At 35.7% G+C, this 26,345-nt stretch overlaps 1 protein-coding gene across 1 annotated transcript in view; it reads left to right on the forward strand.

Annotated features, from left to right (window-relative positions):
* Positions 1-22,954: 22,954 nt before the first annotated feature.
* The window catches only part of LOC143397495 (hyaluronidase PH-20-like), a 29,199-nt gene continuing 25,808 nt past the window's right edge, over positions 22,955-26,345 (forward strand). Inside the window, exons 1-2 of the mRNA XM_076853566.2 lie at positions 22,955-23,908; positions 24,382-24,471. Of these exons, the coding sequence (XP_076709681.2) occupies positions 22,955-23,908; positions 24,382-24,471 (1,044 nt within the window). The remainder of the gene's footprint in view (positions 23,909-24,381; positions 24,472-26,345) is intronic.

The following is a 26,345-nucleotide window of genomic DNA, read 5'->3' on the forward strand; positions in this document are numbered from 1 at the left end:
GCTGTTGTTGAAGCTAAGTTCTAAGCAATAATATTCAATAAATGGGGAATACCATCTTCTTCCCAGCTCTCACTCTTGACTTGAAAATGCAATCTTGGGAGCAGCACCAGTGAAACTCCTGGGGCCCCATCGCTCTTGCCCTGGCTCATCAGGTGGACCTGAAAGAGATAAGCCCTGAAAAGCTGAGGCTACTCTCATCTCCACTGAATGCTCAGGTCCTAAAGCAGGAGCTGTCTATCATTCAGGAATAAGAAACCATTGTACTCACTTAAGTTCCAGAGTTTAGGCCCAGGGAGGAACTCCAGGCAAAAAGTGGGCTACAGAAAAGTCAGCTCCAAATGCTTTCCCAAAGAAACTGACTTAATTTGTAATGGAGTATGGAGAGGTCCAAGCCCAAGGATGCTCTAAACACAGTAGAGGTTATGATGAAAGTCACTTGGGAGAAGGTTGATTAATTGATTAGAAGGTGGATTTAATTATAAGTTGGCAAATTTTCTGGAGAGAATCTGAGACATAGAATTTGAAGGCCTAAGGAAAAGAAAAATTAAGACACTAGCATTAGGAACTGCTTCTTCAAAGGAGATGGATTTTTTTGTATAAATCTATGGAGAAATATATTCGTCAAGGAATTCCTCTGTTGTTGAAAATAATAGAGCAATCGGTACTTTACTAATAGAGCTAAACAACTGGGTGTAGCAGGGAAAGAAGTAAAGAAAGCCCTGATAGCACCATGGTAAACTAAGGCATATAAAAGGCTACCATTCTAAGGAACAGCATCAGGGACTTTACATTGCTGGAGAGATAAATATCACTACTAGAATAATCCAGCCAGTTGCTAAACTAGTAAACTAACAAATAAAAACAAGTCCTGGGGTAGTTATATGGGATAAGGACCCAAAGTTGCCACAATGTATTATCTAAAATATCCCAACAAAAATTTATGGGATGTGCAAAGCAATAGAAAAAAACCTGTACGTACTTTGGGGGAAAAAAAAGAAGGAACAAACAAGCAAAAAGTCTTTCTGTGATATCTGGTCCTATAAGTGATCAATTGTCATAATTCAAAGTAGCCATTACAAATATTCAAAGAACTAAAGTCATGCTTAAAGAAGTAAAGGAAGTAAAGGTGACCTTATGTCTCAACAAATAGAAAGTATCAGTAGACATAGAAATTACTTTAAAAAGAAATAAATGGAGATTCTACAGTTGAAAATGTAATAACTGAAATAAAAAAATCATTAGAAAGATTCAATAGTAGAGGGAACACAGCAGGAGAAATATAAGCACATTTAATAATTAATAATCAACAGAGTTTAAGCAATACTAAGATAACAAAGAAAAAAGAATGATGGAAAATTAAAGAGCCTCAGAGAAATGTTGGACCATTATGTGAAACAACATGTAACAGCAAAAACAAGAGGCCCAGAATAGCCAAAGCAATTCTTAGTTTGAAAAGTGGTGCAAGAGGAATCACAATACCAGACCCCCCAAACAACAGCATGACATTAGCACCAAAATAGACCTGAAGGCCAATGGAACAGAAAAGAAGATACACACCTACATAAATACAGTTATCTTAGCCTAGACAAAGGCACCATAAACATACATTAGGGAAAAGATAACCTCTTTAACAAATGGTGCTGGGAAAACTGGAAATCTATATGTAATAAGATGAAATTGTACCCCTATATTTTACCCTGCCCCAAACTCAACTCTAAGTGGATCAAAGACCTAGGCATTAGACCAGAGACCCTGCACTTACTAAAAGAAAAAGTAGGCCCAACTCTCAAACATGTCAGATTGGGAACCGAATTCCTCAATAAGAAATCTAAAGCACAAGAAGTAAAATCAAGAATCAGTAAATGGGACAGTATCAAAATAAAAAACTTCTTTACAGCAAAGGAAACAATCAATAATGTGAACAGAGAGCCTATAGATTGGGAGAAAATCTTTGCTACCAGTCCCTCAAATAAGGCTTTAATTTCCAAGATATACGAAGAACTCAAAAAACTTAACACCAAAAAAATAAACAACCCAGTCATTAAATGCTCAAAGGAACTGAACAAATACTTCACAAAAAAGAAATATGAATGGTCAAAAATATATGAAAAAATGTTCAACATCTCCAGCAATTAGAGAAATGCAAATCAAAACTACACCGAGATTTCATCCACTCCTGTCAGAATGGCAATTATAAAGAATACAAGTAACAATAAATGTTGGCCAGGATATGGGGAGAAAGGTATTCTCATACATTGCTGGTAGGACTGTAAATTGGTACAACTACTATGGAAAGCAGTATGGAGAGTCCTTAGAAAATTTGGAATGGAACTACCATATGACCCAATTATCCCACTCCTTGGTCTATACCCAAGAGACTTAAACATACTAGAGTGATGCAGCCACACCCATGTTTATAGCAGCTTGACTCACAGTAGCCAAGCTATGGAAACAACCTAGGTGTCCTTCAATGGATGAATGGATAAACAGAATGTTCTATACATACACAATATAATATTATTCAGCCATAAAGAAGAATTAAATTATGGCATTTGCCCTTGGATATAATTGGAGAAAATCATGCTAAGTAAAATAAGCCAAGCCCGCCCCCCCTCAAAAAACAAAAAACAAAAAACAAAGGCTGAATGTTCTCTCTGATTTGTGGATGCTAACCCAAAACAAGGGAGGTTGGGGAGGAATAATGGAAACAGACAAAGGATAAGGAAGAAAAAGGAGGCAGGAAGGGAATAGGAAAGACAGTAGAATTAATTAGTTGTAACTCTCCTAGCCTTGTATTCCTATATATGACCAGGGTAATTCCACATCATGTATGACCACAAGAGTGGGAGCCTAATAGAATAAGTTATACTTTATATAGGCATATTCTGCCAAAATATATTCTACTGTCATGCATAACTAAAAAAATATGTAACAGCAATCATAATTTCATTTTGTTTTATGCAACCTATTTTAAATTAGCTTACTTTTCCAAGTTGTCCTTCATAAAATTAATTTTTGTTTTTTTCTTTCCCCAACATTTTAACTTTTAAAAGAAAAAATCCTTTAAACGACTGAAATTATAACTACCAGAGTAAACTCCCGCCAGCTGGCTGGGCTGACGAGATGAGCTGGGTTCAAAGTTGCTGGCTGCAACAACAAAGAAAATGGCAAAGAAACCACGGAACACAGGGTCGTAAGTTTCAAGGATAGGACTGCTCTTTGACCCCAGGGTCAGCTCTGTGCTGGACAGAGCTGGAAAGGGCAAAAGAGAGAGTGCACCCAGGACCCCCCTAATTAGTGGGGAGAAGACATTCAATAGAATATTCCACCCAAATAAGGCAAGAGACAAGGTTTCAAAAGGTGGAGTCTTGCTTGGTGATGTCTTGTGGTCAGTAGATTGATTGATTGACATCTTGGCAATCACACCCATCTCAGGTGCTGTGTGGGATCACAGGCAGAATGAGAGGAAAGGCACACTTGCATGGCACAGCCCAATCAGCATGCAGAGCCAGACCAGTCACCTCATGTACTCAAAAGTGATAGCTCACACACACAGCCCATGGGTGGCTTGTGACAGTAAACTATTCAAGGAAAGGGGGCGAGGGGGATAAATACTGGTCACCAATCTTAGGGGATCACCATTTCAATGTGACTGTACTATCTGAGAAAACATCCTTGTCATTTACTGAGTCATTTCTGAAACCTTCTCCATAAGGAAGATTGCTAAAAACCACAAGAACATATATAAGCTTCAATTTAGAAAAGCAAGAACCCAAAAGTGATTGGCAGGCTACCTTTAGATCTCATGATGTCAAAAGCTGGTGAATATGATCCCAGCACTTTCATTTTCTTGATCAAAACTGAGCAAACCAAGTCAAAGCATAAAAAATAACATCATTGCTATGCTAAAATTTCTAATCACTTGGGGGTAAATGAACAACAAAAATTGCTGGGTAAAAATTAAGATGAGCCAGTTACTTTTAAAGGAGGTATCTAAATTGAAAACAGGCAAATGTTTTAAAGGAAAGTGCTCTGTACTGGGGTCTAGTTAATGTATACCTTTGAAGATATTTAGACTGAATTTTAATTCCTTTTTTGTTTTTCAAGTGATGTTGATTCTAATACCTAAGTGTAATGATTAACTATGCAGCAGAAAGATTTCTATCACATATTGTATGGGACAATTAAAATATTCAGTCTTCCTTCTCTTGATAATATTCTGTTTGCTCATATTTTTATCTCTGTAATAATGACAGTGACTCAGTTACTAAGAGTAGCTAGAATTGGGTTTTCTAGCTATGAATTGGGGGAAAATTACTGAATTTTTTCTAATGTTTATTTCCTCATTTGGAAAATGAAGATAATTTTTTATCCCAGAGTTTTAGTGCAATATTTAAATGCAATAATTAAATGTTTACTGTACTAGAACTTAGATGGTTTCATAATCAAATGTGGACTGTCAGATTTTAAAATTTGGTAGAAATTGCTTTGTAGTTAACAATGTCTCGATGGAAATTCAATGAAAGAATTGCTGTATTTATTTTAACATTCAAAATTATATCAGATAACACATGATTGAAATAGTTTAGAGCATTGGTTAATGTTACATATAGATTACATTTTTAAAACTACAGCTATTTCATGTTAAGAATTAAAAGCAAAAAAACAAGCCACACACTACTGAATTACAAGAATATATATATTTTTGTCAACCATAAACATCTATTAAGTAGCTAAAGTACTAATTAGATGCAACTACAGGATAATCACTGCCCTGTAATTATATTTACAATTGAGCATGTGCCTTTTGAAGTTTCTTCTTAACCTTTGAAGTTATCTTGCTAGCTATCCATTCTGGGGCTTTTATTTCTATTTTTGTTTTTAAACAAAGGAGTAGGTTTTCCAAAGATCTTGTCTCCATTTTCCAACCTCAAACTTGGTTCAAACTCTTCAAAAATTCCAAAGCAGAAGAGTTCCCAAACCTAACAATATTCTCCTGCATATTTTCACAGCTGATTTCCCAGATCCTCTCAGAGTTCCTTCCTTTTCTGTGCCTTCTCCCAGTTGGTGAGTCTCAGGGACACTCCCATCCTGTCATTAACTAGGCAGATTCTTGGTTGCCTGTTGCTCTAGCAGGAGATCCTGTTTCTCTTGTCTCAGGTGAGAATCATAGGGAGCTCCTGTCATCCTCTGTTCTTGGGGAGGAGACAAACATTACTGTCTGCTCTTCTCATTCCTATGGGTAAATGTCCGCACATATTTATGGAGTAGTGCAAAGGGGCAGAGATAACTATGAGTAAAACATTGAGTTGCAGATAATTTTTGTCATACATTTCTCCTGAATGCTATATGCTAAATGTATTGATTATTTTAATAAACGAAAACAATAATGATTATTGATGATTACTCATAGATGTAAAAAACATGCTAATAGCCAGAGTTAAGTTGGTTTGAGTTTAATATTGAGAAATAATACTAACTTTTGCTTCTTTGATTTTTTCATAGCTTCTCTGCCCCCCTCTTGTGAAATAGAAGCACAAACGGCCTGGTTGGTGATACTATATTATACAACCACCAAACACTGTAAAAATATCTGAATTCTATATCAATAATATGTTTTGCCGCTATTTGCTTTAAATGCCACCTTACTTCAATGTTGTTTATTCCACAAAAACAACTTAAAAGACTAAAGACTTTCCAGATAAGTTGCAGTTTAAATGTCAGAAAAATAATTGAATTGGGCTGAGGAAAGGCAGTTTGAAGTTCGAGCTTAAAGAGGGTGTTTTCTTAGTAGACTCCTCTCAAAGATGCAAAGAGACAGTCAAGTTAATGCAGTTCACACAGAGGTGCAAGTCAGTCTATCTGCTGATAGATTCATGATCCGTGAAGACCCCTCCTGCAGGTTGCCTCTCAGGAACACACTGTGTGCCAAAGCTCATATAGGGCTATGGTCAGATGTGGCTCCACGGCAGTATGAATTTGCTGAGTATTTCATTTCTACAAGTGCAATTTGTTAATGGCTCACATATTGAGATTAAGTTTTTTTTTTTTTAATTCCTAGGGAAGTATTTATGCTACCAGGTCTATATGAATCATTAAATCGTCTTGGGCTTTGTGTAAATTTTGCAAGTATGGTACTACTTTACATATAGAATAGGGTGGGGGCAAGGGATAATAATATTAATAAAGATTAATATTTTTTGGGTGCTTTCTGTTTGCCAGTTGTAAGGAAGAAAAAACAATTTTCCTCTACTCTTAAAATCTATGGCGAGGGTCTGTGCATCCAATTGACAAAAATCAGATTAGCAAGAGAAAAGCATGTGAATTTATTTAACATTTTTATATACCATGAAATCCTTCATAGGAATAATGAAGACCCAAGGAAGCATTTAATGTTAAGAGTTTGTATAAATTTTTAACAACAAAATAATAAATTACATAGAAGTAACAGAGGAAAAGTGATGTAAGTTTCTAGGGCAATTATTTTTTGGAAGGGCTTAGGAGTTATTTGGGAGAAACAATGAAAGATAAAAGTTATATTTGTATTGATCCCTTTCAGCATCCACTGTCTTCAATGATATGAAGATTCTCTTTTTCTTAGTACCGAGGTGGTACCCTGTACATGAGAAAATTTATGGCTAGTCAAGGTCAAAGAGACCTTCCTGCATCTGCTGTTTCTGTCATCTTTAGTTCAAAGGCTAACCAAAATGCCAAAGTGGCATATTTTAGGATGGCATGTTGTGAAGACTTGTGTAATTTTTCCTGCCTGAAACGGTCATATAATTTTTCTCACAATAAATGCTGAATTAGGGCTGTAACTGAGTGTTAAGAGATATGAAAAGGCAGAGAAGAATGTATACTAGAAGGAAAATAGTTCACAGAAAAGAATAATTCAAAGCACATTTCCTCATATCCTGTTTTCCCCTATATCTCCCAAATCTGGGAATGGGTCAGCTCAATAAAATGGCTGAGTCTCACTTGTTTGATGGATGGTGTTAATCTTCTCTGTTCAAAGGTAAAAAATTAGTCACATTGTCTTACATGATTCACATAGAAGCAGCATTTCCCACCAGTGATTACATAAACTTCTTGTTGGGCAGTCATGTATCTAGGATGCAAAAATTTTGGAGCTCAACAGAGGCTAAACTATTAAATTCTGATTGGTGTGCTTCCTGCCTTTTCATAGTGGTACTGAACTGTCAGATTCCAAAACTTGGAAACATGATCTTCAACACTGAAAATAACTTGGAGAAGCAACATACAAGTAAGTCTCAATGTAGGCTCATCTGTTTATGTTCCACGACTTTCTGAATGAAAGTTCCTGAGTTGGAATATCTGGTGACAGAAGGAACTAGGTATCTGAGTCCCCATTGCCCCAACAACTCAGGTAGGAACACTTCATATAGCTTATTGCCACTTGGTAAAAATGTCAGAGTTATTCCTGGGCATGGCGAGGGAGGAGCCTGCAGGCCCCTGGGTCCAGTCTCATGAACTTTGTCATCAGTCGTGTTGGTATCTTCACACCTCCATGTGCCTGGTACGTCGGTAAGAGCAGTACCTGTTGTGAAATATTTGACACCAGACGCCTGAAGTCTGATCTTGACTACGGTAAGACTTGGTTTTGTCACCTGGCCGAGTTAGTCCAGATTTGTGTTCTACCAATGTAAAAATTTTAAATTCTGGAGCATAATCAGGGGAGCAGCAGAGCATAAGAGTGGTCTGTGAACCAGACGAAACATTTGGAGACTTGATAAAAGTTTTTACCATCCAACAAGGTGCTGGAATCATTTGTGACCTCCGAGAATGGTTTGAGGTGCAGTCATAGCATTTGATTGCAATAATGTCTTGGTTTATTAATTAGGAAGAATCCAGTATCATATTTGTGTTCAATACAAAGGGAAGAATTCTCTTCCAGTGTTTTCATCAGGCTAAGGGGCAACCTTGAATGTTCATAAAGGTCTTTCTTGGCCTGATGACCTCTCCAGAAGCACAAGCCGAGTGATGTTTTTCTGGCCATGTATACCCTACATGTGTCCATCTTCTCAGTGGTTCCACCACATGCTGTCACTGGCAGAAATCACAACGTTCTCAGGTGTTTCTAATCTATTAATATGTTGTTGTTGTCAGATTGAGTAGGTAACAAGGCTACAGTTTAGAAAACTGGTGTAAGGGGCAGTGTCAGGTTTGTGCTTGACTTGCTAAGAAAACAGTAAGACTGATAGGAGGCAGACAAGTTTGAGAGCCCACAGTGGAGGATCACAGGGAGAGCAGGTTAGATTGAGACAAGCAAACTCCAGTCAACTTTTCAATAAGCAGGTCGGGGGGGAATGAAAGGTTTTGTTTAAAAAGGCTTCCCCCTCTTTTTTTTTCATGAAATAAAAGAGACTTAAAAGGGGAAAAAAGATAGAAGCAAAGTTTCTTGATCTGTGATCTTGAGAAGGCTGTCTACTTTGTGATGTCATCTGATTCCAGAGCCTTGGAATTGGCTTGGAAATCTATACTATGAGGTGGCTGTAGGGACGGTGTTCTAGTTATCCTTTAAGGGATGATCTGAGTCTAGCTTGGTGTGGATCACATGAGTCCAGAGGATTTTTCTTCCATTTTGATGGCAGTATAGGTGGTTAACGGTACTTCATAAGGTTCTTCCTAGCAAGGTAACAGTATATACTTTCCTCTAAAAATCTTGGTGGATACTTGACCTCTTGGTTGAAAGTGATGGCAAGGTTTGCTAGTCAGTGGAGGCCATTGCTTTTTGATTTAATGAGAGACCACAAGTATAAAAGTTAGTTCTCATGTATAGCAAATCATCACATCACATCACTCAACTCAAGTCCCCCTAACATTCACTCTATACAGAAATGAGAGGATTAGAGATGCTGATTGATTCAAGATCACACAAACTATTTCAAAAGGGGTTAATTTATGTCTCCTAATTGAAGAAATCTGGATTTTTATAAGGTCCAAAGGTAATGCTCTGAACCATTTAAGTCTTATTTCTTGTCAAATATTTTCCCCCCAAATCCTTTTTGTTCAGAGTTTTACATTCTCCTTTGCCCTGATTTCATAAGGTATGAAATTTTAAAGAGTGCCATAGAATTTTTGTGAGCAAGTGGTTTAGTTTTGCTGAAAAAATGAGTTCCTTAGTCTGCTTCCATTTGTAAAAGAATGCTAAACTGAGAAATAATCTCAGTTGTTAATTTCTTTGCCATTGTCATGGTGTCAACATCTAGTTGGATAGCATTCAGTTCATCTACCAGACATGTGGACATCTTCCATTATTGGGAGCAGCCTAAGCCTTGTGGTAAAGCTAGAAAATCCACACAGAGTATCATAAGGGAAGTATGGGCCATGGAGGATTCCTACGGGTAGGTTAATCACTTCTAGAAGTTTGGCAAAATTTATAAAGAGTGCATCGGGAAGTAATTTGGCCAAAAATTCTGTGAAAAATAGGGCAGAATCATTCATCTTTAGTTCCTAACTCTCCCTGAACCACATGTATGTCTCATCTGATGGCAGATAAGAGCAAGCTCAAAGATCACAAGAAAGTAGATTACAGGAAGTCTGTTTGGCCACCATATAAACATTCTGGTAATTATTTGAGAGTCTAATATGTTCAGTTTTTTTTTCAGACTGCCAGCTGATCAATAATATCAGGAATAAAAGAAATCTATGAACTAGGTGGAGAAAGAAAGAAAAGGTGCCCATTTTCCACCACATATTTCTAGCTTGTCAGCCCTTTTGTTCTCAAGAGACATATTATCAGTGTCCTTGGTATGAGCCAGACAGTGAACAAATAGCAATTTTAGCTGGAAGATGAACAGTTTGTAAAAGGGTAGCCATTATATGCCCAAAGGCAATTGGAGTATCAGAAGAGACTAAGAATCCAGAGGATTTCCAGATGATGTCATTGGCATGACAAAATCCAAAAGCATATCTAGAGTAGTATTAGTAGGGAAAGTTCCTTCTGGTCAGTATGTACACTACAGAAGGAGAATAGGTTCACTAGAATAGTAAGGTTCACAATAGGTTCACTTCAGGCTGAGATTCTGGAGGCTGATGTAAGAATTTCACTATTTGAAGGCTCTTGTCAGATGTCCCCCATATCTCAGCTGTAGCCTGTGGAGTAAGCAGGGTATCCCAGGCAGTAATGCCTTATTCTTACTTTCAAAACTGAAGGATCAAAAGATGAATCTTCTGTTGCTGTCCACGGTTCTGTAGCTGGAGCCTATGAATTGAACTGACAAAAGATAGATTAGCAGGAAGAAACCAAACAAATTTTATTTGGTATTTTTACATGTACCAGGAGCCTTCATAGGGAAACAGCAAACTAAGACCCAGAAAAGCTTTTAGGACCAATAGCTTATAACTTATTTAAAAAGCAAAACAAAAAACAAAGAAAAAAGAGGTTTAATCTTTTAGAGGGAACAATTTGTGGGGAAGTGACTAGGAGATATGTGGGGAAAACGAGAGGAAAAAGGGCTATTTTAGTAGGTTTGTTTATGTCAATTCATTTAAGCATCCACTCCCAATGTCCAGTGGTAAGAATGTTCTTTTTGTAGTACAGAGAGGGTACTCTGTACATGAGAAATGTCTTGGAGAAGGTCAAAGACCCATTCCTGCAACTACTGTTGCTATATCATCTTTAGTTCAAAATAAACAATACGCCACAGTAGCATGTTTTAGGGTGGCATTTTCTGAACCCCTTCACATGTATTGTGCTGTTTCCTGAACTTTTAAAATAATTTTATAATTGATTTATATAGTTGCTTTATTTTCCACAATTTACAGTTAAAAAGCATACAAGTAAAACAAAACAAAACAAAAATAGCAACACAAATAAAAATCTCAAAGCATAAAGTACAGTAAAGAAGTCAAGTCAAACAGTTCTGGAAAAGGTAAGTTTTAGATTGACCCAGATACTATGCCATTTGGTTCTAATCTAGAAGATCAAATTATCTAGTTCAGTAGTTTATACACTTATAGACATTACTTAAGGAATCCTCAGGCAGATAAGAATTCTCTTTTGATTGTTGAAGAGATTAAATTAAAGAGATTAAGTAACATAGCTTAACCTAGTTAACTGGAAAGTGTATGCTTTTGGGATTCAAAACCTAGGTGTCTCCAATGCCAAAGTTTTTGTGTTGCAAAATTATTTGATTGATTCTACAGTGAAAAATTAAATATTTTACACTGTCACTCACTATACCCATATATAAATATATAACTTTGAAATTATAATATATAAATTTTAGTTTTCATCTATAGTTCCTGGCTCATAGTTTCCTTCCTAAGATAGACCATGGAAAGTAGAGTTTTTCTTCTTAAGGCAGTTCATAGAAATGATAATCATAGACTGACTTTCTGTCTTTGTGCTCACTATAAATTCTAAGACCCACCCCGTCCAATAGTAAGTCATGTGCCCCTCCTCTTTCCAGAGGTGTCCAGTCCCATAGTATGGAGGAAAGCTGCACAGAGAGAAGAAGAAAAAGAGGAAGAAAGCTGAAACAGCCTGTTCTGCTTGGTTCCCTCACCTAGTTTGTTGGTATTAGATCACACTCTTGTTGTTCAATCACTTTTTGACACAGTTGTGCATTCTTCAACTATGTATGTAATGAAGTCTCTGTAAAAACCCAGAAGGACAGAGTTGCAGAGCTCCTGGGTATCTGAATACACAGAAGTTCCTGGAGGGAGGTGTACCTGGAAGAGTGCAGAAGCTCCACACCCCTTCTCCCATACCTCATGCTAAGCATCTTTTCATCTGTGGCCTTTGTAAGATCCAGCAAACATAAGTGTTTCCTTAGTTCTGTTGGCTGCTCGAGCAAAATAATTAAATAATCAAATCAGGAGGATGTTGTGGGAAACCTAATTTATAGCACAGAGTAAAACAACCCGGCAGCTTGTGACTGAAATTTGAGTGTAGGGGGTGACTTGGGGTCAGAGCCCCCAACCTGTGAGATCTGATGCTATCTCCAAGTTGATGGTGTCAGAATTAAATTGGATTAGAAGATACCCAGATGGTATCCACTGAAGAATTAATTGCTTTCTTGCAGGCAGAGAGAATTCTGCACACCTTTTGAGTTCACATACTTCTTATATGTTTGTTGTTGTGGTGTGTAAACAGAAGGAAAGTAGATACTTTGCTCTCCCAATGCAAGATAACTGAGAGAAGAGCTTTATAGAATAATATCCTTGTTAAATACCACGGCACCTGGTGGTGCTTTCTATCCTATGCCATTCTATTATTCTCTATTTTACTCATTTTTTAAACAAAAACTCATCATAGACAATTAAAGTGATTTTGTGGCAAATAGGTTGTGACCTTCAATTTGACTAAAATGCTAGGTGTAGGCTTATAATCACTTTCTTGGATCATTGTGCTTGCAGTTACCCTCCATTGTGCCTAAAATACATAGGACTAATGCAGTGATATTTATTTAGGGTATGCTCTGAAAGTGCTCTTTGTAATAGGCTTTGGCCAGAGATGATCCCAAATGTGGAAGAACTGACAGAGCCCTCCTGTGGAAGGTTTTACTTCACTATTCTATTTTCCCTTCAGCACAGGCCTGTGATATGTTCCAGAATGTTCCACAATTGTCTGAAACCCTGAATAGTACCGGATTCAAAATATACAGAGTTTTTACATATATACACAATAAAGTTTAATTATAAACTAAGCATAGTAAGAGATTAACAACAATAATAGAACAATTATAGCAACATAGTGTAATTATAGAAATCATTTAAAATGTTCAAATGGTTTATTTCTGGAATTATTCATTTAATATTTTTGGACAATGGGCATTAAACTATGGAAAGCTAAATCACAAGTACGAAGGGACTGCTGTATAATTCACACTGAGTTTCTACACACTGAGATTGATTGAGCTAGGTGTGACTTTTTTACTATCCCTTCTGTTTTGTTGTAAACCTAAATTCTTTAAAGGAAACTTAGATTATTGCTATTATCACAAAACATCTCGGCATTGCCCAACCAGTGTTTCTGGTAAATACTTCTGTGTAATTCTTGGGTTAGGAATTCATCTCCAGATACTCCTAATCTAATCATGTGCATTGAAAGAATTCTCCACACCTGTTACAGCTGCATTGCTTATAACTTGAAGTAAATGCAAATGAACCATGAGAATAAAGCAAGATTTCAATGTATTGGTGGTACAAGGGAAATAACATTGCACTTTAGACTTACATATTTTTTTTATAGAAAATACCTTAACAGGTATCATTTCACACATTATCACAGCATTCTTGGGAGTTGGATAGATCTGTGTATTGCCAATATACCTTTAAAAAGTCAAGTGATACTTAAAGTTTGAATAATTTGGGTCCTCCAGCTATTGCATAATGGAGTTAAAAATGGAAATAAAGCCTCAGTCTATCTACAGGTCTGGTCTCCTCAATACTTTCAGGTATGTGTGTCACCAGTCTCCAGGTTCTTCTGGGCAGATCAAAGACTCAGTTAAGAAAGAAGGGAAAAAGTGAAAAGTAAATGAGAGAAGAGGTAACAAATGATATTGTGAAGAAAGCACTGGTAAATGTTTCTAGTTCTGCATTGCATTGTAGTACAGATATCCAGAGGGTGTACTACATGACATCATTAACTAAGGAGAGTGGTGGCAATTGGGGACTATCTGAAAGAATAGGATTAGAATAGGGGGGGAAATTATCTTTAAAAGCTTTTCAAATTGTAACCTGTAAAGTACATCTTCAAGCCGGGCATGGTGATGCACACCTACGATCCTAGTGACTTGTAAGGCAGCAGGATCATAATTCGGAGGTCAGTTTGGGCAAGTTAGTGAGACCCTGCCTCAAAATAATAATAATAATAATAATAAAAAAGGGCTGGGGATGCACTTTGTAGTTCAGTGCTAGAGACACCCTGGGTTCAATCCCCAGTACTGGAAACACACACACACACACACACACACACACACACACAAAATCTTCCATCTTCCTAACTATATAATAAAATAAGGTTAAAAGTAGCTATTACTAGTTTTCACTTTTCAACTCCAAATCTTGTTAATGTTTAAAATATTGGTCTGAATGTTTATGCTCTCCCAAAATTCATGTGTTGAAACTTAATCCCCAATGTGGTAATATCAAGAGGTGCGGCCTTTTGAGAAGTAATTAAGTCATGAGGCCTGAGAGTTCCTGAATAGGATTAGTATAAAACAGGTAGGAGGGAACTTGCTTGTCCCTTCCATCTTGTGAGGGAGCTATAAAAGTTCTATGAAGAAGAGACATCAAATAAGCTGGCGCCTTGATCTTGGAATACAATCCCAGCCTCTGAAACTGTACGAAATAAATATCTGTTGTATATAAGCTACCTGGTCCATGATATGTTATGGCAGCCCAAAAGGACTAAGCCAGACAGGGCAAACTGCATTGTGTCTAATAGATGTCCTTGTGCTTTGGTAAGAGATTAAAAATAATTTTGTAAAACTGTAGAAAAAGAAAACTCATTTGGTCATTGTGTTCATAGATGAATACTTTCACTTATTCACCCATTCAATTAAAAAATGATGGACTTCCTTCTATGTACCAGGCACTTTCCTGGGAATGAGGGCAATGATAGTGGGCTTACAGATTGTTGTGAGTGATGTTAAGAAAATAGGTACAATTTTTGTGAGAACTTTGATAAATTAAAAGTGGCTTTGGTGATGATTAGAATTAAAGGATTCTGTAGATCTTTTTGGAAAGCCTGCATTAGTAGGAGCAACCTTGAGAGATATATCTCTAGGCTCAGAATAAAGACTAAAAATAAAAAAAAAAAAATCTAGTTCAAAGAAATTTATGCAAGAGGTGGTGCAAGGCAGGATCATGGTGGCAGAAACATTCATTCTTCATTTTAACCCCAAAGAACTTATAATCACCAAATCTTCCTTCCTCTAAGAACAGGAACTTTCATATTAATAACAAAAAATTTGAATTTTTATTTTCCTGTAGATTCTGACTGAAAAGCTGTCCTAGACTCAGTTCCTACACATTTCTTAAAAGTGGGCAAAGATATATGGTAGGAGGACATTTGGTTGCTAAAGATTTTAGCCGTTTTTCTTTTAAAGAGTGCATTCTTCAGGTAGACATCCTAGCATGTTTTTTTAAAAGAAGTTAAGTAATAAACTGGTTAAAAATCTGGCAAAGATTTTTAAATTAGTCCTCTTTTTAAAGAAAAAAAATAGTACTCCATTTATAGGCTAGTATGGAGATAGTCTCCAGGTACTTTATTTAAGAAGACAATTACCTATTGTATTATCTTTAGAAGGTGAATAGGTATATTTTCCTTATTTATTGCCGCATTCCGGCTGCAGCAGAATAAGCGGGGGGTGACGAACTACTGTGTAGATTGATGCAGCAGGAATGGAAGCCGTTTATTGCAGGATCTGAGCGATATTTATACATTTTACACAGCTTATCTAATTAGCATAAAATAGATACAGCAGTCAACCAATAAGAAATATTCACACTTAATGGCTTGCTTTTGATACTTCACAAACCACTCCCTCTGGCATTTTGCCAGGCACTATGCAGACTTGTTTACAGACACTAACATTTCTCTGGCAAAATGCCAGGTACCATCCTGACTTGTTTACAGACCTTAACATTTTATCTTCTACATTGCTTAATGTATTCAATAACACCTGATGAGGTCAGGTCCCTGGTGTCTTTGGGCAAAGGATTATGGGAGATAGATATTTGCTGTTTGTGTTTGACTATAGTAGCCATTTATATCTTTAATATAATCTCAATTTTCAAAGATTTATTAACCACAGCTTTGGCTCTTCTGAGACATAAAAGTAGACGTTATATGAATGGTTGAGAGAAGATAAACAGAGGTTATTATTAATAGACTTGTTAACTCAATGCTCATACTTTTTGGTCTTAGTGCTTTTGTGAATTTCATTGATGCAATGTACCAGTAATAACAATGGCGCTCGATATTCTTCTTAAACTTTTATCTGGCTTGGTACTAAGCCTTCTTGCTTATGAATGTTAGGCAGCTGAGCCATTGTAATCACTGAATTGGTTTCAGGTTTGTGAGGGTAGGATGCTGAGTTCACTGACAAAGTCTGGTATTACCTGGGGCTCAGCAAGTGCTATTGCAGAGAGCATAGAAAAACTATTGTGTTTATACCTACTGTTGTGAATTTAGAGGCTACTGGAGATTTTATAGTCTTTATTCAATTACTTGGGCTGTCATGTCTGGGTGTGTCAGCCTCATGGTTGACCATAGAAGACATACTTGTCTTCTGAATAATGCTGGAGCTGTGGCTTCAGTTTTTGTTTGAACATCTTTCTTTTAAAGTAACATTGTGGCTAAAATTTCGAGTTTACGGGAAGGCAAAGTTCATCAAGTTTATTTAGTTAGTCAACTAATTAATGCTTTTACATGCACAAGAGGGAGAACTGACAAAGATTCTTTCCTTGACAGAACTTGACTCAGGCTCATCTTGCACTCTTTATGATTAGGTCTCAAACCCAGGACTTCTGTGTCCATCCTTGTAGAGTCCAGTTCTAGCAAGAATCCTGCCTTGTCAGTTCAGCAAGAGTCCCAGAGCCTTCATATCAGTCCCTGATCCACTAGAGCATTCTTATGCTAATTTACCATGCTTGCTAATCTGCTCTGCCATAGGCACTCCATAACAGATTGCCCTTATAGGGGTAAGGATAGTTTCCTCATCCTCCAACATCCCTAAGTGATAGCTTATCACACCTTGTCCTCAGCAAGCCAGAACCCCCACTTATCTTAGATATTTTATTTTAGTAACTCTCTATCCACTGACACCCCCCCCCCCCGCTGCTTTGTGGATATGAATCCCCACTTTTCCTTGTTGTAGCTGGAATTGAGCTCAGTTCTAAATTGAGGTTTCATTTTTCCTATTGCAATAGTTTTTGTGACTAAAATCTATTTTTACTACTTTAATTAAAAGCCAGCTGTGTTTCTTTTTTTTGTTGTTGATTGTTTGACAAACCTATGGCTTCTGATTGGCGGGCTTGGATTTTTGTTTGAACATCTTCATTTTTACAGTGTTAGCATTGGCCATAATTTTGAGTTTACTGAAATTCAAAGTACGTCGGGTTCTTTCCAGTTGCTCTGGAAGTTAAACAGTGACCCAATCCTATAAGTAAGTGTATATTATATATCATAAACTCCGAGGTAACAAAGATATTTTGGAAATAGAATATTATTGGCATCCTCTCCAAAAGAATTCCCTCACAAGAATATAATTACTTACTTTCTTATTTTCAATAAAACACCTTTGGTATTGACTACACATGCATTTTTAAAAACTGAAGTATGAATATTTTGTAACATGTTGATTTAATTTGCTTAAAATTTTCAACTTTTTGATTCATGTTTAATCAGACTGTGGTTTACAAGCTTCTTGGTGTAATATTTTCTAATCATATCATAGAACAACAGAATAAACTTACTGCAAAATTCAACATATGTAAATTTTGTTCCATGTTCCATCATAGTCATTAAATACAATCTGATGCTGAGAGCTGTTCTTGAGGGATTTTATTATTTTTCTCCTTCTGTCCTTTACCACCTTAAGGAAAAGAATTCACAAAACAAGTATTTTCCTATGACAACATATCAAGCATGGCTTCCTTTATCATTTTGAAAATACTAATTCTAATTTATAATTTTCTAAGGAGACATTATTTTTACATTAAATGCTGTCCTTTTTTTTTTTGAAAACAGTTCACTCTTCACTTGTATTACACTGCAGAAATCTGTCATTAACAAAATGCTGAGCAATTAAAACAACTGGAATGAGTGCTTGTATACCACTGGCCTCTTAAACTCATTTCAAGTGCTAATAAAAATTTATAACATTCTTATGTTAATTTACCATCCTAGCTAATCTGCTCTGCCATAGGCACTTGAATTTGCTTAGATTAAAACACCAAACACACACACACACACACACACACACACACACACACACTCCCAAGCACACTCACACAGGTTTCCTTTCCCATCATAAAGTAACATAGCAAAAGATTAAGTCTTTCTGTAATTGACTGGACAAAGGGCCACCTTTTCTCACCCAACAGGTTAAATATTGCATAGCTAATAGATTGGAGCAACTTCTGATCTGCTGACATCACAGAAGAAAACTTTGTAATTTTTACTTCATAAGTAAGTCATCCGTTTTTCTTTCTATAGTAGGGAAAATCACGTGTAGTTTGTGGAAAAATATTAGAACTTCTGTAATATGCCACATTTTTTTCTTCAGACAACCTCCTTCATTTTTTTTTAAAAGAGAGAGAGAGAGAGAGAGAGGGAATTTTTTAATGTTTATTTTTTAGTTTTCGGCAGACACAACATCTTTGTATGTGGTGCTGAGGATGGAACCTGGGCCGCATGCATGCCAGGCAAGCGCGCTACCGCTTGAGCCACATCTCCAGCCCCCTCCTTCATTTTTTTGAGAAGCATTTCTGGTATTTCATTATATCTGGTAGTGGTTAAAAAGATTAAGGATTAGCAATTTCTTTAGCTTTGACAATCTCCAGGGGTTCAAAACATGTCTGGTAGACACTCAGAAAGTTAAAACAAAGGCAGGAAAAAAACAATGAAGAGGAATAATAATAATAAAGGATAACAGGGAAGAAAAAGGAGTTGATAGAAAGTCACTTCAAATGGCACTTATTTCTCTTGTTGAGTTGTTTATAATATTAATTTCTGGCCAAATTATTTATAAAATATTATGGTTTTAAGAAAAAAAATTCCTGGAAAAGTCTTGCTGAAATGGTAAAAAACACATGTAAATTTTTTAAGAGAAGAAATCTGCACATTTCCTGATTTTGCTTTTATGCTGACCTCTTATGTTTGTTCAAAATGCTTAGGTTGGATTCCCTGAAACTTGTAACTGGAGGTGATATCAGCCTCCTTATTGAAATTGTGAACCAAGCACTTTGTACTAAATGTGATTAATCTATAAGGATAATAACTGTGGGGCCTGTTGCTAACAAGGGATTTTGTTTTTATATATCATTTTAAAGCATGACTCCATCATATTTATGAAGTAATTTATATTAAAACTACCTTCATTATCCAGAGGCTTCCTAAACTGAGGGCTATTTGTTCAGTATTGTAACTATGTGTATTTGTCCTGGGGATATAGGGTAATGGAGACTAAGGAGGCTCCCTGTGAATAACTTAGACCTTGGGACACTCTCCTTTGCCCTTTGCTCCTTTTGGTAATGCTATGCTTTTTCTTTTTTTTTCCCACCAGTTATAATCTTGTCTTAATCAACATTTTCCCATATTTCTGAAAATTTCCCTTTATGTGCATAATTATAAGTCTATGGTAGTTTTAATGACAGGAAGGTGTGTCTGAATTCAGTTCTTAAGTCCACTGAGGTAACAGATACATAGAATGGAAATACCAAAAGGATAGATTCTGGAGAAAGTGGCCTGACTTCTTTATCTGTTAGTCATGATTCTCAAGAAGAAAGCATTTATCACAAAAACAAATCATTTGCTGTGGAAAAGCAAAGCAAAGAATTAACCAAGAAATTTGGTTTCCTTTATTCCCCTCTGTTCCCAATCTCAAAAATTTGACCCATCCCATAACATCATAATGTATACCTTAAATAAATACAATAAAATTTAATTGTAAAAAAAATACCAATCACCAACTCCTTTTTCATAAAAACATAATCTCCTTCTACAAACATTCTGATGGGGAATAGAAAATTTATGGTCATTATTTTTTTCCTGAGGAAGGCAGACAGTTTGTCCTTGCAACTAATTTTTAGCATTAAATTTTGTTTTGTTTCCTCTTCTTATTTGAGGAAGTGTATGGTAATTAGATGAAAGAAGATTAGATAAAAAATATATAATGGATTCTCAGAAAGTATGAATATTATTTCACATATCTGAATTTTTTTCAGCTCCTTAATTATGGGCTTACATGTTTTTGTATGCATCAATTTAGAGTGTAAGTGCATTTTTTTAACTTTAATTCACACAGTAGTTTAGGTGAATACCTTTGCATGTTACTTCACTAACTTTATGTTGCTTCATTAGCTGCACAAATTCCCTCAGTCTGAAGTATGGCATTTAAGCATTTCTTACCATTAAGTATTGAAATTACTTTTTATCTTTTCTCATTTTATAGATTTACAATACACAAAGATGAATACTACATATGTAAGTATGTACAGAGAGCTGTATAATTTTTATAATAAACTACTTTTGGAATTCTTCAGACAAGACATTCCTGGTTCAAAGGATTTAACCAGCATGAGGTCCAGTGATAAAATTTCTTACAAAAAGAGTCTAATCTTAAATAGAGTTGCAAATATATTCAGTTCTTAAGTTCTTAAATTTTGAAAAAAAAAAATTAAGGGGGTGTAATCGGCTTACCAATGTTTTAAGAAGACATTGCAACCAAACTGCTTCTTGCCTTGAAACTAACTGCAAGACAGGTGCAGCGGTTGGCTGGACATAGAAAGCAGGCTTTTGGACCAGTACCATTGTTGGGGTCTGGTGAATGTCAAGACTTAGCTGGAGCACTTTAGAAACAATTATTCCAAAAAATGGGCAAGGAGGACACTGAGGAGGCAACTTTAATAGATTTAGATTGAGTACAGATCTTAGGATCTTAGTACAGAAACACATGAGATAAGAAGTGACATAGATTCAATGTATATGGAATATATACATTCAGATTCCATATAAATGTATATATACATATGCAATAGATGTATATTAAATAAATATATCCTTAGGGATTGAACCTAAGGTCTCACACAGGCTAGGCAAGTGTTCCATCACTTTAAAAGCTGCACTTTTAAAATAGTTTTGTGCATGGACCAGGTTTCACAGTGTGGAATTTTTTACTTGTAGCTTGCTATTGGTGCTCAAAAAGTTTGGAATTTTTGAGCAGTTTGGATTTGGAATTTTTAAATTAGGGGTGCTCAACCCCTGTGCTAGTGGATAGATAAGGTCAGCTATTATCTGGGGTTAAATCAGTCCCAAGGAAATGAGGTTCTTTAGCAGATACTTTAAATAAAAAGAAGGCACTGTTCTGTGTCTAACTTCTAAATCTGTCCTCAGTTCTGTGCCCTGAAACTTTGTTTGAAGAATTATATTAAAGAGACATTTCATCCAGTTGATTTTTGAAGAAGTGGCGACCCATTCCAATCTTATCAGTAGGTTCATTCTACTTAAAAGTTCATATTTTTACTTTTTAATATCAAATGATCATATGGAGTTGAGGTTTGAATGTTAATTTCCCAATTTTGGTGTTTCCTCTTTCCCTGAGACACAGGAAAGCTAACTCTTTATTTCATTTTCTTTTCCCACTCCCTGACATTCATCTATTGGTGTAGGTAGTTAGTAATTGAATTTTTTTTTTTTTTTGGTGATATTACTCATAAGATTTGTTGAAGCTTTACCCTGAATAAGAAAGTTGAGAAAGGTTTAAATTTTAAAGATCTTTAACTACTCTACCATTCTTAACATGAGGGAAAAATTATAATCTGTAAAACATGACACTAATTGTTGTTTTAAGATTATGACTGTTGTTATTTTTAGAATCTTTTCGATGAATGGCTAAGTGATTTGCTATGTAAGGACAGCATGCTCGGCAACATAATTCTCATTATTTCTCTATGTAGTAGTACTATCTCATTAAAGAGAAAAAGTCTTGTTTTCTCCTCAAACTAAAATTTTTTTGAACAAACAAAACATTTAAATATGTCTTCTTAGGTTGGGGATATGGTTCAGTGACAGAGCACTTGCCTAGTATGTGCAAGGCCCTGGATTCAATCCCCAGCACCACAAAAAACTGAATAAAATAAGTAAATAAATAAAAATTAAAAATAAATAAATAAAAATAATAATGTCTTCTTGCAGGTAATTTTTGCAAATATCAAGGGATGATTAATGCATTATTTCTTATCCTTGCCTCAGACTATTTTATGGCCCTACAAAATTTGTCTATAGCACTTCACTTTGTCTCAATCAGAATAACCACACAATCTTGCTTATCAAATACTATTAAAAGACTAATATTTATATATTGCTTTTATTAGGCTAAAATCAATTCTTTTAGTAGAAGATGTGGAGTAGTAAAATGTTTTATTAACTTAAACGTAAGAGAGAATATTACTGTAAGATTTTGATCCATCAGTGTTCCAAAAAGTACTTTGATTTGCCACTTGGTAGGAGTTTTTGGTTGATTTAATAGTTTTGAACACATTTTTGATTTATTTCTTCTGACAAAAGTAGATTTTCTCATCTTCCTTTCTGTCCTACTTAAAAATAAATAAAAAGAAGAAAAAAAAATAATTAGGAAAATATGAAATTTTTTAATTCTATGAGAGGTTCTTTTCAATATTTGGCAAACCACTAGAAAGTGGTTTGTCAAGAAGCAATAAATAAGAATGAGATTCGATTTGGAATCTATATTCATTCAATAGGCTTTGCTTGGTCCAGCATCTGTACACCTGGAATGGCAAAAGGAAAAATAATTATATTGAACTCTCTGCAGGTTCTGTCATTATTTGGGAAAATGAGACAAATGTTAACTAGTATAGAATTTGTATCACACATAAGTGAAAATCATATTATTGACTTAAATAAAATAGTTGGTCTTTTATCTGCTAAAATGGAATTAAACTGTTTTCACATAAAGTTGAGAACCTGGTAAAGCTTACCATCTTGGATACAGTAATGTATCTTAACAGAAAATATTATATTTCCTTTTTTTTCATTTATAGATGATGCAACTTTCAAAACATTGCTGAAACATGAAACAAGAAGAGTATTTAAATATAACATAATTATTCTACCTCTTTACCCATCAAAGAGGCCTCATTCCACTATATTTCTTCTGTGCTCATATCTTGCATCAAATATTGGATAAGCTAAAGTGTGGAAGAAGAAATCACTGTTTTTCATAGTCATTATTTTGCAATGGGAGTGCTGACTTTGAATCATCTATTTGTTGGGAGCTTTGTTGAGTCCAATGGAGCATCCCTTACAGTGTTCATCTCCCTTCTGATTCCTTGTTGCCTGACTGTGGATTTCATTGCCCCACCTCTTATCCCAAATATGCCTTTCCTCTGGGTATGGAACGCTCCAACTGAAGCTTGTACTGGAAAGTTTGACAAGCCGCTAGATATGAGCCTCTTCTCTTTAATAGGAAGTCCAAAGAAAGGTATCACAGGGCAAGCTATTACAATATTTTATACGGACAGACTTGGCTATTATCCACACATAGATAATACAAACACAAGTGTGCATGGAGGAATCCCCCAGCTGGGGTCCTTACAAAAGCATTTGGACAAAGCTAGGGAAGACATTTTCTTTTACCTACCAGTAGACAACATGGGCTTGGCTGTCATTGACTGGGAAGACTGGAGGCCCACCTGGGATAGAAACTGGTCACCTAAGACTATTTATAGGGAAAAGTCTATTGAGTTGGTCCAGCAACAAAATTTACAACTGAATATCACAGAAGCCACTAAGATCGCCAAAAAAGAGTTTGAAACGGCAGGAAGGAAATTCATGGAAGAGACTTTAAAATTGGGCAAATCAATTCGGCCAAACCACTTCTGGGGTTTTTATCTTTTCCCTGATTGTTACAACCATGACTACAAAAAATCCCATTACACTGGAGCTTGCCCTGACATAGAAAAGAAAAGGAATGACGATCTGCACTGGTTGTGGAAGGAAAGCACCGCCCTTTTCCCATCCATTTATTTGAACACCAACTTGCAGTCATCCTCACTAGCGGCACTCTTCTCGCGAAATCGTGTACAGGAAGCTATTAGGGTTTCTAAAATGATTAATGCTAGAAACCCACTTCCAGTTTTTGTATATACCCGCCTGGTTTTTACTGATCTTACTTCGCAATTCCTTTCTCAGGTAAGTAAATCAAAGTAGCAAAGTTTCAGAGTTATGAAACAGGGTCCATACATGGTGTGCAGTGAGACTGAATAGCATTTTTGTGGGAAGTGAAGTTTAGCTTCTAATGTCATTTAGTCATATGTACAAGAGTAGTTCTAAGTCATTATATGTATGAATGCAGAATGAGAATATTTTCTCTCTTTCATGTAACATTATCATGTAATCTCTCAGCAACCATGCAACATTAGGTAGTATACACAATATAGAAGCTCTCTCTCTCTTTTTTTTTTTTTTCCCCATGGGTCTGCTCCCTTGTCAGTAGAAGTAATTGAGACAAGAATTCTCTATTCTTTTTTAATAATAGGGATGTGGATGGAGAAATATTTAAATTACTGTTATCAAAGCAGCAGGCTCAGCTTTGGAGTTAATGTTCTGTGCATAACACTTTCATTTTGTTCCTCTCTGCTCCCTCTTTCTGTTACTTTCACCAGGTTGACCTTGTGAATACAATTGGTGAGACTATTGCTCTGGGAGCCTCTGGAATTGTAATTTGGGGAACTCTTAATTTAGCGCAGAGTGTGGTAAGTTGGACTGGTAAGAAACAGATGAAGATATTTCTACCTTTAATGTTTTGGAGAATTGTTGTGTGTTAAGTAAGAAAATCAGTGTTATGCTTGGCAGATAGTAAGTAGTAGGTGCTCAATGAATATATGCAGAATTTTGAACTATCTTGCATTCGTTTGGTTAGGTTATAAGGCAAAGTATATTCCAGTGAGAAATCAGAAATTCAATGAGATTAATTGAAATTCTCTGAAGCTAGATGGCTTGTTAAGAAGCAAAAACAAAGCCATGATTTCAGTGTTCGGCATGGAGTTTGGTGTCAGAAGATGCGTGTCTATTTTCATTCTTGTTTAATTTTCCGTATCAGGTCTTTGCCCCTTCTTCAATCTTTGTGACTTAATGAAAGTGAAAAGCTATATATGTGGACACTATTAAATTGGAGCCAAACTTTTCCTTTTCTGATGGATATGAAAATACTAATGATGAATGTCCCATGGAGAATTTCACATGCAGTTCATGGCCTGAGGTCCTGTCCTCAGAGCATAGACGTTGTACTCTAAGACGGGTATTATGTCTGTCTCATGTCGTTTAGATAGACTGGCAATATTCCTACTTTGTTTAAAAGTATAATAACACTTGTAAAATTGTTGTAAAGTAGTCTCAGAACTTTTACCTATTTTATATAAATATATTATCTCCAGTTTGATGTCTAATGGGAAAGAAGAAACAAAATACAAATTCAGGGAAATATATATGTCTCTAGGTAATACCTTTTATATGTGAGAATATTATCTTAAAATTGTGATTCTTCTAAGTATATTCTCAACTTCTATTACTTGTTTTTCCAAATCCATGAACCCCTTTCTTGGGGATACTATTCACTCTATGATGGAACCTTTCATGTATACTCCACATAACTTCCTTAGGAATAAAACCACCCTTAGTGTTTCTTTTAAAAAATTCCACCCTTAGTCTGATGAGTAATGAATCAGACATTTCACAATAAGTAGGATTTTATGATATACTATGTAAATATCACACTTGTTTTCACTTTAATCTTAGATTCATATTCTTTTATTGTGCCTCCCAAATCATCTTCAATATTATTAATTCATGCAAGGGGCAATGGTGAACATCTATAATTCCAGGCACTCAGGAGGCTGAGGCAGGAGGATTCACAAGTTTTCAACCACCCTGGATGATTTATTGAGTCCTGTTTCAAAATAGAAAAGAAAAAGGGCTGGAAATATTGCTTAGTAGTAGAGTGTCCCTGGGTTGTATCCTGAGTTAAAAAAAAAATCATTCAGGGACAGTCTTTAGACTTTAATATGACTATTTAATTAATTCACTACTTAATGGCACTGTCACAACATTGTCCCTTATAGATACTGTTCTATACATTTCTGCCACTTTTCCCAATTTATGATCATTTTGAAAGTTAGTGTTATCATTACTTCCCCCATTTTACATGTCAATAGACACACAGGTCACTTGTCATGTTTCCTCTGATCCACTGAGAAATTGAGAAACTGGTAACTGTAGATTTACTTGCAGTTGCTGGAATTGACCGAAAACAAGAGTTATGTAAACCATTTCTTTCCACTCCTTTTCACTAGACCCAGCAGTGTGATACGGAGCCTTTTTAACTGGCCCCAGCTTGTGATACTTGATTGACAAATATTCAGAAATTTTGTGAGCCAGTTGTTAAACAATGTCACTATTAAAAAATTAAATTATACAAACTTATAATAAAGTAAATTATTTTAAAAACAAAGGTATTCAAAATGCACTGATTAGTATATTAATAATACATCTCTGAGGTTATTTATATCTGTTGGAAGTATATCTATTGCCTCTACATAAAAGGAAATATGTAATAGTTGCTACCCCATAA

This window comes from Callospermophilus lateralis, chromosome 1 (assembly GCF_048772815.1).
Source record: "Callospermophilus lateralis isolate mCalLat2 chromosome 1, mCalLat2.hap1, whole genome shotgun sequence".
Lineage (NCBI taxonomy): Eukaryota > Metazoa > Chordata > Mammalia > Rodentia > Sciuridae > Callospermophilus > Callospermophilus lateralis.